Source organism: Mustela putorius, unplaced genomic scaffold (genome assembly GCF_011764305.1).
Source record: "Mustela putorius furo isolate JIRA1106 unplaced genomic scaffold, ASM1176430v1.1 tig00003972_pilon_pilon_pilon, whole genome shotgun sequence".
In the NCBI taxonomy this organism is placed as follows: domain Eukaryota; kingdom Metazoa; phylum Chordata; class Mammalia; order Carnivora; family Mustelidae; genus Mustela; species Mustela putorius.
The window spans coordinates 20,076,955-20,093,574 of NW_025422115.1; the positions used below are offsets into that span (position 1 = coordinate 20,076,955).

General features: G+C 36.8%; 1 protein-coding gene across 9 annotated transcripts in view; it reads left to right on the plus strand.

The window, feature by feature from the left end:
* MYO9A (myosin IXA) overlaps positions 1-16,620 on the plus strand; it is a 283,468-nt gene that overhangs the window by 39,766 nt on the left and 227,082 nt on the right. For all 9 annotated transcript variants that reach the window (XM_045070457.1, XM_045070456.1, XM_045070459.1 and 6 more), the window contains exon 2: positions 5,272-6,182. In XM_045070457.1, the coding sequence (XP_044926392.1) occupies positions 5,343-6,182 (840 nt within the window). In that variant the 5' untranslated portion in view covers positions 5,272-5,342. The remainder of the gene's footprint in view (positions 1-5,271; positions 6,183-16,620) is intronic.

Sequence of the window (16,620 nt, forward strand, 5' to 3'; positions counted from 1 at the left end):
GTGAAATGCTTAGAAAAATGACTAGTACAAATAAATACATAGAGCTAACTGTAGTTATTGTTACTATAATTTACTAAAAAAGAAATCATAACGTGTAAAGGATTGATAAATTTGTTAAAAATAAAAAGTTCCCTTCAACAAAATGTATTGTAAACAAAATAGAAAGCTAAGGCACTGATCAGGAGGAGATATTGGTCACGCATTTAACTGAAAACTGATTAATATCCAGGATATATGAAAAACTCATTCAAACTGATAAAGAAAAGGTAACTCAAAAACCAGAAATGAAGGGGCGTCTGGGTGGCTCAGTGGGTTAAACCTCTGCCTTTGGCTTGGGTCATGATCTCAGGGTCCTGGGATTGAGCCCTGCATAGGGCTCTCTTCTCAGCCAGGAGCCTGCCCCCCCCCCCCCCCCCCCCGCCTACTTGTGATCTCTCTGTGTCAAATTAATAAATAAAATCTTAAAAAAATTTAAAAAAAGCCCAGAAATGAATAAGCAACACATTGCAAATGACAAATGATAGGATAATTGTTGCACTTGTCACACTAGTAATCAGGGAAATGCAAATGAAAGTAATGAGATACCTTTTGGCACTTAAGGTGGCAGAAACTCAAGTCTGGCGATACCAACTTTTATTGGTAAGGAGGCAGAGAAACATGAGCACTTTCTACGCTGGCTGTCACATAGTCAGCATGACTATTTTGGAGAGTATTTTGTTTATATTGACAATTTCACTCTTAGGTATAAAGCCCAAGGAAGGCTTGGAAGAGACATATGAGAACTGCAGCATTGTTTTAATGTGTAATCCTGGGAACATTTTAAGTGTTTGCTGGAAGGACTGTAGATTGATAAATTGTGGTATGGTCATACAGTAGTATTAAAAAAAAAACTTAATTTTTTAAAGCAGTTTTAGATTAGGGTCACAGCAAATTTGAACAGAAGATCCAGACCTTCTGCCTGGACAACATCCCATCACCCCCACTCTGTGGTACCTTTATTACAATTAAAGAACCTACATACAATGGCATATTATTTGGCACTTAGTGAACTTTTATGTGCAAAAGACAAGTGAGATGCAGACTAATAAGTATGATATGACACCTTTTTTTAAACTTAAAAAAGTGAAACAGTATTTGTTTGTAATAACTTGTGGAGATCCACATATGTAGTAAAAATATAGAAATGTATTTGGGAATAATATCAAGCTCAGGATAGTGGTAACTGTATCTCTGGTACTTTGTTTATAAACTGATCTGGAGTAATAAGAGCAGTTTTCAAACTTGTTGAATTGCGTGGTGGATGATGACTACTTTTTAAAAAAAATTAGTTTCAGAGGTAGAATTTAGTGTTTCATTAGTTGCCTAGAACACCCAGTGCTTATTACATCAAGTGCCCTCCTTAATACTCATCACCCAATTACTGCATTCCTTCTACCCACCTCCCCTCCAGCAAACCTCAGTTTGTTTCCCAGAGTTCAGCATCTCCTATGGTTTGCCTCTCTCTCAGTTTTCATCTTATTTTTCTTTCCCTTCCCCTTTGTTTATCTCTTTTGTTTCTTAAAATTCTACATATGAGTGAAATCATATGGTATTTGTCTTTCTCCATCTCATTTCACCTAGCTTAATGCCCTCTAGTTCCATGGTAAGGTTTCAGTCTTTTTTTTTTTTTTTTTTTTTAAGATTTTATTTATTTGAGGGATGCCTGGGTGGTTCACTTGGTTAAGTGGCTGCCTTTAGCTCAGATCATGATCTCTTGAGTCCTGGGATCTCAAGTCCCACATTGGGCTCCTTGCTCAATGGTAAGCCTGCCTCCTGCGGGCCACTCCTCCTGCTTGTGCTTGCTCTCTGTCTGTCAAATAAGTAAATAAAATCTTAAAAAAAAGATTTTATTTATTTGAGAGAGAGGGCATGAGCAGGAGGAGGGGTTGGGGGAGAAGGTCAAGTAGACTCCCCACTGAGCAGGGAGCCTGACTCAGCCCTATCCCAGGACTGTGTGTGTGTGTGTGCGTGTGCGTGTATACCACATTGGAAGATAACGCATCTTCTTTATTCATTCATCTGTTGATGGATATTGGGGCTCTTCCATATTTTAGCTATAGTGGACATTGCTGCTATATACATTGGGGTGCATGTGCCCCTTCAAATCACTATATTTGTATACTTTGGATAAATACCTAGTAGTGCAATTGCTGGATTGTAGAGTAGCTCTATTTTTAACTTCTTGAACCTCCATACTGTTTTCCAGAGTGGCTATACCAGTTTGCATTCCCACCAATAGTGTATGAGGGCTCTCCTTTCTCCGCATGCTTGCCAAAATTTTTTCCTGAGTGTTAATTTTAGTCATTCTGATTGTGTTGATGTGAGATGGTATCTCATTGTGGTTTTGATTTGTATTTCCTTGATGTCAAGTGATGCTGAGAATTTTTTCATGCGTGTGACTACTTTTTATATATTCTGTAATATTCTGTGTTTGAAAGATCATCTAGGAAAAAGGTAAACAAAGTTTCTTCATTTGAGGATGCAGTAATATGCAGTAATATGAGAGAGAAGTAACTGAAGTTACTTTTAGAAAATAACATGGCATCTTTATATGTCAAAGGGTGAAATAAATTAAAAAGGGAAAGAGTGATAACACATGAGGATGATTTTTTGTTGGGGCGTTACTGATGGAGATGAGAAGAAATAGGTTTTATTAGTCCTGAAAAGATGTGGAATATGTTTCTTATGTAAACTGGAATAGGAAAGCAGAGATGAGATGCAAATAGAAATACATTTTGAATTGGAAAAGGCACTATTTTCTCAGCGAGTTATCGAAGTTGAAATAATTCTCGGGTTGTTACATATGTGGGGTTTGAGAAGATTGGAAGAATATGCAGAATATTTGTAAGGAATGAAATAAGGTCAGATAAAAAATTAGCCTTGAAGGAAAGGGAAGGTTGAATAAAATTTATAGTATTTTTTTGTATAATTTTATCAGTTTGTTTGGCAAGCCAGTGGCAGGATCTTATTGTTGACTGCTTTACTTCACCACTTAGGGGTGGTGGAAAGTCAGAGCCCAAAAGTCCTTGAAAATATTATGCGTAATAGGTTTCTCTTACTATTCTCTTAGTTATAATTTTTTTAACAGTTTTTCATATGTTTATTGGCCATTTATATATATTTTTAAACTTTTTAATTTTTTTTATTAATATATAATATATTATTAGCCCCAGGGATGCAGGTCTGTGAATTGCCAGGTTTACACACTGCACAGCACTCACCATAGCACATACCTTCCCCAATGTCCATAACCCCACCACCCTCTCCTACCCCGCCCCCCCAGCAACCCTCAGTTTGTTTTTTTGTGAGATTAAGAGTGTCTTATGGTTTGTCTCCCTCCCGATCCCATCTTGTTTTATTTATTCTTTTACTACCCTCCAAATCCCTTATGTTGCCTCTCAACTTCCTTGTATCAGGGTGTTATAATTTTATCTAGTTTAGTTTTTCTGTTTATTTGATCTTCTTATTTTTTTAAGTTTTTATTGAAAACTAAAGTTAGTTAACATACAGTGCAACATTTGTTTCAGGTGTAGATATTAGTGATTCAGCACTTATATACTTATACTTATACTTATATACTTATATACTTATACTCATCACAAGTGTGCTCCTTAATTCCTGTCAACTGCATAACCCATCCCCCCCCACCTCTGGTAGCCATCATTTTGTTCTCTACAGTTAAGAGTGTATTTCTTGGTTTGCCTCTCTTTCCCGCCTCCATGTTCATTTGTTTTCAGTTTCTTGAATTCCACATGAGTGAAATCATAGTATTTGTTTTTCTCTGACTAGCTTCTTTCACTTAGCATAATACTCCTGGTTCTGGGACGCCTCCGTGGCTCAGTTGTTAAGCATCTGCCTTTGACTCAGGTCATGATCCCAGGGTCCGGGGATCAAACCCTGCATCAGGTTCCCTGCTTAGTAGGAAGCCTGCTTCTCCCTCTCCCACTCCCCCTGCTTGTGTTCCTTCTCTTGCTGTCTCTCTCTGTGTCAAACAAATTAAAAAATCTTAAAAAAAAATTACTTTCTAGTTCTGTCCATGTTGTTGTAAATGGCAAGATTTCATTTCTTTTTTTTTCCTTAAAGATTTATTTATTTTAGAGAGCATGCATGAGTGGGGGGAGGAGCAGAGAGACCGAGAGAATCTTAAATAGACTTCCTGCTGAGCAGGGAGACAGATTTGGGGCTCGATCTCAGGACCCTGGGATCATGACCAGAGCCAAAATCAGGAGTTGGACACTTAACCTATTGAGCCACCCAGGTGCCCCAAGATTTCATTCTTTTTTATGGCCGAGTAATATTCCATTATATATATAATGGAATATTAATGTCCACCTTTTTTATCCATTCATCAGTTGGTGGACATTTGGGCTCTTTACATAATTTGGCTTTTGTTGATAATGCTGCTGTAAATATTGGGGTGAATGTATCCCTTTGATTAGTATTTTTGTATCCTTGGGTAAATATCTAGTAGTGCTGGATCATAGCGTAGTTCTATTTAAAAAAAATTTTTTTTAAAAAAGGTTTTATTTATTTATTTGACAGAGAGAGATCACAAATAGGCAGAAAGGCAGGCAAAGAGAGAGGGGGAAGCAGGCTCCCGATTTAACTTTTTGAGAAACTTCTATACTGTTTTCCAGAGTGGCTGCTCCAGTTTTCATTCCCACCAATAGTGTAATAGGGTTTCCCTTTCTCTGCATCCTTGCCAACACCTCTTGTTTCCTGTGTTGTTAATTTCATCTTCTTACTGTTTTAATTTCACAAAAATTTTGCTTCATGGTGGCATTCTTTCTTGTTTTTGCTTTATCCGTAAGAACTTTGGGTGCAGGGTGATTATATTTGCCTGATTTTTCTGTCCATTTTAATTCAGTTTTGTTGAGGTTCCTTCAAATATAAAGAAAGAACTTGATTCCAATCTCAGGTACTTTAGAAACATTTGAGATAGTAGAGGATAAAATACTTTTTTATTGGTACTCTGCATTTTAAATTATTAGTATAATAAAACTTGGAAAAAAATCTTTGGCAAGTTGCTATTTTAGAAACTGTCCAGATTAGGATGATAAAATGTAATATTATGTGGTCTTGATGAGACTGTTTTCAAGACTGTTTCTAGACTAAGAGTTAGGGTTTTATGTTCTAAATGATGTAATGAAATGATTTAAGCCTTTCCTGAGCATCAGAAAGTGAAGATTGTGTAATATGATTTCTAAATGTTTCACACTTTTTATGTTCCAGATCTTTTGCCACGAAAATGGTTTGCACAGTCTTGAACACATACTATCCATGCTGATGGGACAGAGTCCAATATGAATATAAATGATGGAGGAAGACGACGCTTTGAGGATAATGAACATACATTACGTATATATCCTGGGACAATTTCAGAAGGGACTATCTACTGTCCAATTCCTGCCAGAAAAAACTCCACAGCTGCTGAGGTGATTGAGTCTCTTATAAACAGACTTCATCTTGACAAAACAAAATGTTATGTTCTTGCAGAAGTAAAGGAATTTGGTGGAGAAGAATGGATACTCAATCCAACAGACTGTCCAGTTCAGCGAATGATGTTGTGGCCTCGGATGGCTTTGGAAAATCGCCTGAGTGGAGAGGACTATCGCTTTCTTCTGAGAGAAAAAAACCTTGATGGATCAATCCATTATGGTAGTCTGCAGTCATGGCTACGGGTGACAGAAGAACGCCGCAGGATGATGGAACGGGGTTTTCTTCCACAGCCTCAACAGAAAGACTTTGATGATTTATGTAGCTTACCTGATTTGAATGAGAAAACTCTTTTAGAAAACCTACGAAATCGCTTTAAGCATGAAAAAATTTACACCTATGTTGGCAGTATTCTAATAGTTATTAACCCATTCAAGTTTCTTCCTATTTATAATCCCAAATATGTCAAAATGTATGATAACCACCAATTGGGAAAACTGGAGCCCCATATTTATGCTGTGGCTGATGTAGCTTATCATGCCATGCTTCAGCGCAAGAAGAATCAGTGCATCGTGATTTCAGGAGAGAGTGGTTCTGGAAAGACGCAAAGCACAAACTTTCTTATTCACCACCTTACTGCTCTCAGTCAGAAGGGATTTGCCAGTGGAGTGGAACAAATTATTCTTGGAGCTGGACCAGTGCTTGAGGTAAGTGAGTAGAAATACTTTTCTTACTCTTACATGTTTATAAGATATAAACTGATATACTCTGACATGTTTATCTTTCAGAAATAAATAAAAATTTGGTACATATGAGAAAATAAAATTAGAAGTATAGATATAATTTTTAGTTACCAAGGAAAAATGGAAGATGGAAAGCAAAAAAGGCAGTGTGGAAGTTTAAAGGGTAAGACAGTGGCAGTATTTTTTTCAAAGGTGTTTTTGGGTCATAGTGATGAAGAAGGAGATGATTGGAGTCATAGGTATCCCCCTTTAAAGGGAAATAGCAAGGGCAGGACTTCTGTCTGTAATTGGGTTGTGGAATTAGGTGGTTGGGAAAAATATTCTTATCAGTATATTTGTATCCTTGTAACTTTAACGTGTGCCTAATATCGAATTCTAAGCGTTCAGTTTGAAAATGTAAAGAATATGGGAAAAAATTTAGTTCTGTAATGTTTTAGATGTAATATTACCAAAGGTAGAAAGGAAAGAAATACCATTTTTGTTTTAGAGATGAAAGGAAAAGGTAATACTACATTTTTAAAAAAGATTTTATAGGGGAGAGAGAGAGTGCATGTGTGAATGGGAGGAGAGGCAGAGGGAGAGGGGCCAGCAGACTCCCCACTGAATGGGGAGCCTGAAGTGGGGCTCAATACCAGGATCCTGAGATCATGACCTGAGCTGAAGTCAGATGCTTACCCAACTGAGCCACCCACATGCTTCAGAGTATTTTTTAAAAGGGATTTTGTAAGGCTTAATTGAGATATACTAAACCACACATATTGAAAATGTACAATTTGATAAAATTTGACATTTATATATACTAATTAAACCATCACGACTACAATCAAGATACTGAATATACCCATTATCCCTAAAGTTTCCTCATCTCTTTGTAATTCTCTTACTTTTACCAGCTCAGTCATCTATGGGAAACCACTTACTTTTTTTTTTTTTAAAGATATTATTTACTTATTTGACAGATAGCACAAGTAGGCAGAGCAGCAGGCAGAGGGAGAGGGAGAAGCAGGCTCCCTGCTGAGCAGGGAGCCAGACATGGGGCTCGGTCCCAGGACCCTGGAATCATGACCTGAGCTGAAGGCAGCTGCTTAATCGACTGAACCACCCAGGTGCCCCAAGAAACCACTTACTTTGTCATGATAGTTTGTATTTTCTACAAACTAATTTTTATATAAATGGAATCATATATTTTGTACTCTTTTATGTTTGACTTCTCTTGGTATAATTATTTCAGGATTCATCCATGTTGTTTGTGTCAGTAATTTATTCCTTTTGCTAAGGTAGAATTCCACTGTGTGGGTATACTACACTTCATTTATCCATTTATCACCTGCTAATGGATATTTAGATTGTTGCTAGTTTTTGGCTGTTATACATAAAACTCTAGGTCTTTGTGTGGACATACACTTTCTTTTGGGTAAATACCTAGGAGTGGAATAACTACTTCATATGATAGGGTAATGCTTAACTTTTTAAGAAACTGCCAAACTTTTCCAGAGTGATCGTATCTATCATTTTATATTCTCACCCAGCAATGTATGTCAGTTCTAGTTACTTCACATCCTTGCTAACCCTTGTTAGAGTCATTCCTTTAAATTTTAGTCATTCACATACATATATAGTGGTATCTCATTGAGGATTTATTTATTTATTTATTTATTTAATTTATTATTGTGTTATGATAGTTACCATACAGTACATAATTCGTTTTTGATGTAGTGTTCATGATTCATTGTTTGTGTATAACACCTAGTGCTCCATGCAATCTGTGCCCTCCTTAATACTGATCACCATGCTCAGCCATTCCCCTCACCCCCACTCCCTTCTAAAACTCTTCGTTTGTTTCCTGGGGTCCATAGTCTCTCATGGTTTGTCTCCCATTCCAATTTCTTCCTCTTTATTTTTCCCTACTCCTCAGGTCCTCCATGCTATTCCTTATGTTCCACAAACAAGTGAAACCATTTGATAATTGACTTTCTCTGTTTGAATTATTTCACATAGCATAATGTCCTCCCGTCCCATCCAAGTTGATTAAAGTTGGGTATTCATCCTTTCTGATGGCTGAGTAATGTTCCATTGTGTATATGGACCACATTTTCTTCATCCATTCATCTTTTGAAGGGCTTCTTGGCTCTTTCCATATTTTGGCTATTGTGGACATTGCTGCTATGAACACTGGGATGCATATGGCTGTTCTTTTAGCTACATCTGTATCTTTGGGGTAAATACCCAGTAGTGCAATTGCTGGGTCGTAGGGTAGCTCTATTTTTAAGTTTTTGAGGAACCTCCACACTGTTTTCTAAAATGGCTACTCCAATTTGCATTCCCACCAGCAGTGTAAGAGGTATCCCCTTTCTCTATTTCTCCAGCATTTGTTGTTTGTTGGTGTGTCAATTTTGCCATTCTAATTGGCGTAAGGTGGTATCTCAGTGTAGTTTTGATTTGAATTTCCCTGATGCCGAGTGATGTAGAGCACTTTTTCACATGTTTGTTAGCCATTTGTATATTTTCTTTGGAGAAGTGTCTGCTTATGTCTTCTGCCCATTTTTTGACTTGATTATCTGTTTTTTGGGTGTTGAGTTGGGGAAGTTTTTTTTTTTTTTTTAAGATTTTGTTTATTTATTAGAGAGAGATCATGAGGCAGAGAGGCAGGCAGAGAGGGGAAAGCAGGCTCCCCACTGAGCAGAGAGCCTGATGCAGGGTTCGATCCCAGGACCCTGAGATCATGACCTGAGCCAAAGGCAGAGGCTTAACCCACTGAGCCACCCAGGTGCCCCAAGAAGTTCTTTATAGATCTTAGATATCAACCCTTTGTCTGTATGGTCATTTACGAATATCTTCTCCCTTTCAGGGTTGCCTCTTTGTTTTGTTGACTGTTTTCTTTGCTGTGCAGAAGTTTTTTATCTTGATGAAGTCCAAAAGTTCATTTTCGCTTTTGCTTCCCTTGCCTCTGGAGACGTGTCTTGAAAAAAGTATCTGTGGCCGATGTCAAAGAGGTTACTGCCTATGTTCTCCTTTAGGATTTTGATGGTTCCTATCTCACATTGAGGTCATTCATCCATTTAGAGTTTATCTTGTGTGTAGTAAAAGAGAATGGTCCAGTTTCATTCTTCCGTATATAGCTGTCCATTTTTCCCAGCACCATTTATTGAAGAGACGTCTTTCTTCCATTGGATATTTTTTTCTTGCTTTGTTGAAGATTAGTTGACCATAGAGTTGAGGGCCCATATCTGGGCTGTCTATTCTGTTCCATTGATATATATGTCTGTTTTTGTGCCAGTACCATGCTGTCTTGGTGATCACAGGTTTGTAATATAGCTTGAAGTCAGGCAACTTGATTCCCCCAGCTTTCTTTTTCTTTTTTAACATTTCCTTGGCAGTTTGGGATCTTTTCTGGTTCCATAAAAATTTTAGGATTGTTTGTTCCAGCATTTTGGAGAATGCCATTGGTATTACTTTGCATTTTATAATGACTAATGCTATAAGCATATTTTCATGTGTTTATTTGGCCTCTATGTATTTTCTTTGGTGAAATGTTTGTCAAAATTTATTGTCCCCAATTTTTTACTGGGTTTTCTTTCAGTGTTTTGAAAGTTTTTTGTGTAGTGGGTGCAAGTCCTTTATCACATATATGTTTGCCCACATTTTCTCCCAGATTTAACTACCTCTTTTTTTTTTTTAATTTTATTTATTTATTTGACAGAGAGAGATCACAAGCAGGCAGAGAGGCAGGCAGAGAGAGGAGGAAGCAGGCTCCCTGCTGAGCAGAGAGCCTGATGCGGGGCTCGATCCCAGGACCCTGAGATCATGACCTGAGCTGAAGGCAGCGGCTTAACCACTGAGCCACCCAGACGCCCCTTCTTTTTTTTTTTTTTTTTTTTTTAAATATAGTTGACAATATGTTATTTTAGTTTCAGGTGTACAACTTAGTGATTCCAAATGTTTTTAATATTGTGCTGTGTTTACCATAAGTGTATCTACCATCTATCCTGATACATTGCTATTACAATATCATTAACTATATTCCTTATGCTGTGCCTTTTATTCCCATAGTTTGTTCATTCCGTAAGTGGAAGCCTGTATCTCTCACTTGCTTCACCCATTAGGCCCAGCCTTCCTCCCCTACCTCTCTGGCAACTATCATTTTGTTCTCTGTTTGGTTCTGCTTTTTGTTTCTTCTTTTTTTCCCCCTAGATTCTTATGAGTGAAATCATATGGTATTTTTCTTTCTCAATCTGACTTATTTCACTTAGTGTAATATCCTCTGAGTCCATCCATGTTGTCTTAAATGACATGATCTTCCCTTTTTTTTATGGCTGTGTAGTATCCATTTGTATGTATATACATCACATCTTACTTATTCATCTGTTGATGAACACTTAGGTTTTTTCATATCTTGGCTATTGTAAAGAATGTTAGAGTAAACAAAGGAGTGTATGTATCTCTTTGAATTAGTGTTTTTATTTATTTATTTATTTATTTTGACAAATACCCAGTAGTGGAATCATTGAATTGTATGGCACTTCTATTTTTAATATTTTGAGAAACCTGCATACTATTTTTCATAGTGGCTGTACCAATTTAAATTTCCGCCAACAATACAAGGGTTCCTTTTCCTCCACATTCTCACCAACGCTTGTTATTTCTAATGTTTTTGATAATGGCCATTCTAGCCAGGTGTAAGTTATTATCTGATTGTGGTTTTGATTTGCATTTTCCTGATAATGAGTGATATAGATCATCTTTACATATGTCTGTTGGCCATCTTTATCTATTCAGGTCCTCTGTCCAATTTAGTTGGATTATTTTTTTGATGGTGTTCAAGTTTTTTCTGTATTTAATTTTTATTTTTAAAGTCTTTTTTTTTTAAAGATTTAATTTATTTATTTGACACAGAGAGAGAGAGAGATCACAAGTAGGTAGAGAGGCAAGCAGAGTATTTTTTATTTTTTAAAGTTTTTTTTTTTAAATTTATTTGACAGAAAGAGACAGTGAGAGAGAGAACACAAGCAGGGGGAGCGGAAGAGGGAGAAACAGACTTCCTGCTGAGCAGGGAGCCCGATGTGGGACTCGATCCCAGAACCCTGAGATCATGACCTGAGCTGAAGGCTATTGCTTAACCAACTGAGCCACCGAGGCACTCTGAAGTTTTTTTTGTTTTTTTTTTTTTTAATATATTTTAGATATGAACTCCTTATTAGATTATCATTTGCAAATATTCTCCCCCTCTCAGTAGGTTGTCTTTTTGATGGTTTCTTTAACTGTGTGAAAGTTTTTGTTTTGTTTTGTTTTGTTTTGGTGTGGTCCCAGTAGCTTGTTTTTGTTTTCCTTGCCTTATGAGACATATCTAGAAAAATGTTGCTTTGGCCTGTGTCAGGGAAATTACTATTTGTGTTCTTTTCTAGGATTTTATGGTTTCAGGTCTTGTATTTGGGTTTTAATCCAATTTGAGTTTATTTTTGTGTTACAGGGAGGTCAGTTACATTCTTTTGCATGTAGTTGTCCCGTTTTCCTAGCACCATTATTGATGAGACTGTCTCATGTTATGTATTTTTGCTTCGTCATTGATTAATTGATGTATAAGTGTGGGTTTATTTCTGGGCTCTCTATTCTGTGCCATTGATTTATGTGTCTGTTTTTGTGTTGGTACCATCCTGTTTTGATTACTACAGCTTGGTGAGGTATATGTTGAATTGTGAAATTGTGATACCTCCAGTTTTGGTTTTGTCAAGATTGTTTTGGTTACTCCAGGATTCTTTTGCTTCCATAGAAATTTTACTGTTATTTGTTTTGGTTTTTTAAAAAAATGCTTTTGGTATTTTGATAGGTATTGCATTGAATCTGTAGATTGCTTTGAGTAATATAGATATTGTAATAATATTAATTCTTCCAATCTGTGAGCCTGGACTATTTTTCCATTTGCTTGTGTCATCTTCAATTTCTTTCATCAGTGTTTTATGGTTTTGGAGTATAGATCTTTGACTCTTTTTGTGAAGTTTATTCATGGGTTTTTTCTTCTTTTTGGTTCAGTAGTAAATGGTATTTTCTTAATTTCTCTATCTGCTGCTTTGTTATTAGTGTATAGAAATGCTACCGATTTCTGGGTGTTAATTTTGTATCCTTCAGCTTTACTGAAGGTTGCTTTTTGGTGGCGTTTTTAAGATTTTTCTGTGTATGTCATTTGCAAATAGTGATGGTTTAACTTCTTTACCAATGTGAATGCCTCTTCTTTTTCTTGTCTGATTGCTGTGGCTGGGACTTTTAATACTGTGTAGCAAGAGTGTGCATATTTGTCTTATTCCTAATCTTAGGGAAAAGCTCTCAGTTTTTCACCATTGAGTGTGATGTTAGCTGTGGGTTTTTTTTTTTTTTTAAGATTTTATTTATTTATTTGACAGACAGAGACCACAAGTAGGCAGAGAAGCAGGCAGAGAGAAAGGAGGAAGGAGGCTCCCCGCTAACAGAGAGCCCGATGCGGGGCTTGATCCCAGAACCCTGGGATCATGACCTGAGCCACCCAGGCGCCCCAGCTGTGGGTTTTTTATATATTGTGTTTATTATGTTGAGGTATGTGCCCTCTAGCCCCACGTTTTTGGGAGTTTTTATCATCAGTGGAATTTGAATTTGTCAGATGGTTTTTCTGCACCTATTGGGATGACCATATGATTATGATCCTTGGTTTTGTTGATGTGGTGTTATCACATCAATTTGTGAATACTGAATTATTCTTACAACCCTGGAGACAGTCTCACTTGGTCATGGTGCATGATCTTTTTAATGTATTGTTGTATGTGGTTTGGTCATATTTTGTTGGTGGTGTTTGCCTTTATCTTCATCAGGAATATTGGCCTGCAGTTTTTTTTGGGTGTGGGTGGTGTCTTCTTTTGGGTTAGGCATGGCGTGATCCTGGCCTCATGAATGTATTTGGAAGCTTTGATGAGGGTAGGTATTAACTCTTTTTAAAATGTTTGATAGAATTCAGTCGTTGATCCTTCTGGTCCTGGACTACTACTTCTTCTTTTTTTTTTTTTTTTTAATTTTTTTTCTGGACTTTCTATTCAGTTTTTTAAAATCTATGTATGTTTGGGTTTTTTTTGACTATATTCTCCTGTTTTCATTATTACAGCTTGTAATAAAGTTGAAATCAGAAAGTATGCCTCTAGCTCTGTTCTTTTTCAGGATTACCTTGGTTATTTGGGGTAATCTATGGTTGCATACAAATTTTAGGATTGTCTTTTCTACTTTTGTGTATAGTGCCATTAGGATTTTGATAGGAATTGCAGTGAATATGTAGATTGCTTTGGGGTAGTCTGGACATTTTAACAATGTGAATTCTTCCAATCCATGAGCACAGAATATCTTTGAATTTTTTGTGTCTTCTTCAGTTTTTGTCATGAGTGTCTTATAGTTTTCATTGTACAGATCTTTCACCTCCTTGGTGAAATGTCACTCAGATTTAACCCTCTTTTAGTAGTATCTTTTGAAGAGCAGAATTTTAGATTTTGATGAAGTCTAATTTAGCCATTTTTTTTTCTCTTATGGATAAGAAAACTCTGACTAATCCATGGTTGCAAAGATGTTCTCTCTCTCTCTCTCTCTTGTTTTTTAAGTTTTATGGTTTCAGGTTTCGCATTCAGGTCTGTGATCCATTTTGAATTTATTTTGTATATAGTGTAAGGTATAGATCCAGTGTTTTCCTATGAATATCTACTTGTTTCAAGATTATTTTTTGTTGAAGTACTATTTTTTCTTTACCTTAGTGCCTCTGTATCTTTGTCAGAAAATTGTCCATATATATGTGGGCTTATTTCACATTCTCTATTCTGTTCTACTTATTCATTTGGCTTTATGATAGTGCTATGCTACTTTCATTATGTAACTTTATAATAATTTTTGAAACTAGTTTTATTAATCCTTCTTTTGCTTAGTTGTTTGGATATTCTGTCCTTTGCATTTCTGTATGAATTTTAGAACTAAATTGTCAGTTGTCTCGTAAAGTTTTTTTGGACTTTGATTGGCATAGTGTTAAATCTGTAGTTTAATTTGGAGAGAGCTGAAATATGCTAACAATAGTAAGTCATGTGAATCATGAACAAGTTTTATTTTCCCACTTATGAAGATCATCTCTAGTTTCTCTCAGTAGTATTTTGTTGTTTTAATGTGGAGGACTTTAACATATATAGTAATTTACATTTGTCAGTATTTTTGGATGCTTTTATAAGTGGTATTTAAAAGGTTTCAGTTGTTAGTTCCTAATACATAGAGATATAGGTGATATTGGCACTTTGATCTTGTAAGATACAAACTGGCTAGATACAAATATTCTTACTTTTTTAAAGTTTTCTTTGGATTTTCCACATGGGAAATCATCTTTGTGGTTAAAAAGACACTTTTCTTTTTTTCCAATCAGGATTTCTTTTTTCCTTCAGATTTCACTGATTATGCCAATATGAATATAAGTGGTGAAAGCAGCATTCTTCTCTTGGGGAAAAGAATTCAGCTTTAAACATTAAGTATGATGATAGCCGTTGGGTTTTATGTAGATGCTCTTTGTTAGATTGAGGACCATTCCCTTTTTTTTTATATAATTAAAAAATTTTTTTATAAACATATAATGTATTATTAGCCCCAGGGGTACAGGTCTGTGAATTGCCAGGTTTACACACATCACAGCACTGACCATAGCACATACCCTCCCCAATGTCCATAATCCTACTACCCTCTCCCGACCCCCCTCCCCCCAGCAACCCTCAGTTTGTTTTGTGTGATTAAGAGTCTCTTATGGTTTGTCTCCCTTCCACTCCCATCTTGTTTCATTTCTTCTTCTTCTTTTTTTTTTTTTAAAGATTTTATTTATTTATTTGACAGACAGAGATTACAGGTAAGCAGAGAGGCAGTCAGAGAGAGGAGGAAGCAGGCTCCCTGCTGAGCAGAGAGCCCAATGTGGGGCTCGATCCCAGGACCCTGGGATCATGACCTGAGCTGAAGGCAGAGGCTCTAACCCACTGAGCCACCCAGGCGCCCCTGTTTCATTTATTCTTTTCCTACTCCCCAAACCCCCCACATTGCCTCTCCACTTCCTCATATCAGGGAGATCATATCATATGATAGTTGTCTTTCTCCAACTGACTTATTTCACTCAGCATAATACCCTCTAGTTCCATCCACGTCGTCGCAAATGGCAAGATTTCATTTCTTTTGATGGCTGCATAGTATTCCTTTGTATATATATGCACCACATCTTCTTTATCCATTCATCTGTTGATGGACAACTAGGTTCTTTCCATAGTTTAGCTATTGTGGACATTTTTGTTATAAACATTCGGGTGCACGTGCCCCTTCGGATCACTACGTTTATATCTTTAAGGTAAATACCCAGTAGTGCAGTTGCTGGGTTGTAAGGTAGCTCTATTTTCAACTTCTTGAGGAACCTCCATGCTGTTTTCCAGAGTGGTTGCACCAACTTGCATTCCCACCAACAGTGTACGAGGGTTTCCCTTTCTCCACATCCTCGCCAGCATCTGTCATTTCCTGACTTGTTAATTTTAGCCATTCTGACTGGTGTGAGGGGTGGTATCTCATTGTGGTTTTGATTTGTATTTCCCTGATACTGAGTGGTGTGGAGCACTTTTTCATGTGTCTGTTGGCCATTGGGATGTCTTCTTTGCAGAAATGTCTGTTGGTGTCCTCTGCCCATTTCTTGATTGGATTATTTGTTCTTTGGGCGTTGAGTTTGATAAGCTCTTTATAGATTTTGGGTACTAGCCCTTTATCTGATATGTCGTTTGCAAATATCTTCTCCCATTCTGTCAGTTGTCTTTTGGTTTTGTTAACTGTTTTTTTTGTTGTGCAAAAGCTTTTGATCTTGATGAAGTCCCAATAGTTCATTTTTGCCCTTGCTTCCCTTGCTTTTGGCGATGTTCCTAGGAAGAAGTTGCTGCCGCTGAGGTTGAAGAGGTTGCTGCCTGTGTGTTCCTCAAGGATTTTGATGAATTCCTTTCTCTCATTGAGGTCCTTCATCCATTTTGAGTCTTATTTTTGTGTGTGGTATAAGGAAATGGTCCAGTTTTATTCTTCTGCATGTGGCTGTCCAATTTTCCCAACACCATTTGTTGAAGAAACTGTCTTTTTTCCATTGGATATTCTTTCTTGCTTTGTTGAAGATTAGTTGACCATAGAGTTGAGGGTCTATTTCTGGGTTCTCTATTCTGTTCCATTGATCTATGTGTCTGGTTTTGTGCTAGTACCATACTGTCTTGATGATTATAGCTTTGTAATGGAGCTTGAAGTCTGGAATTGTGATGTCACCAACTTTGGCTTTCTTCTTCAATATTTCTCTGGCTATTTGAGGTCTTTTCTGGTTCTATCTAAATTTTAGGATTATTTGTTCCATTTCTTTGAAAAA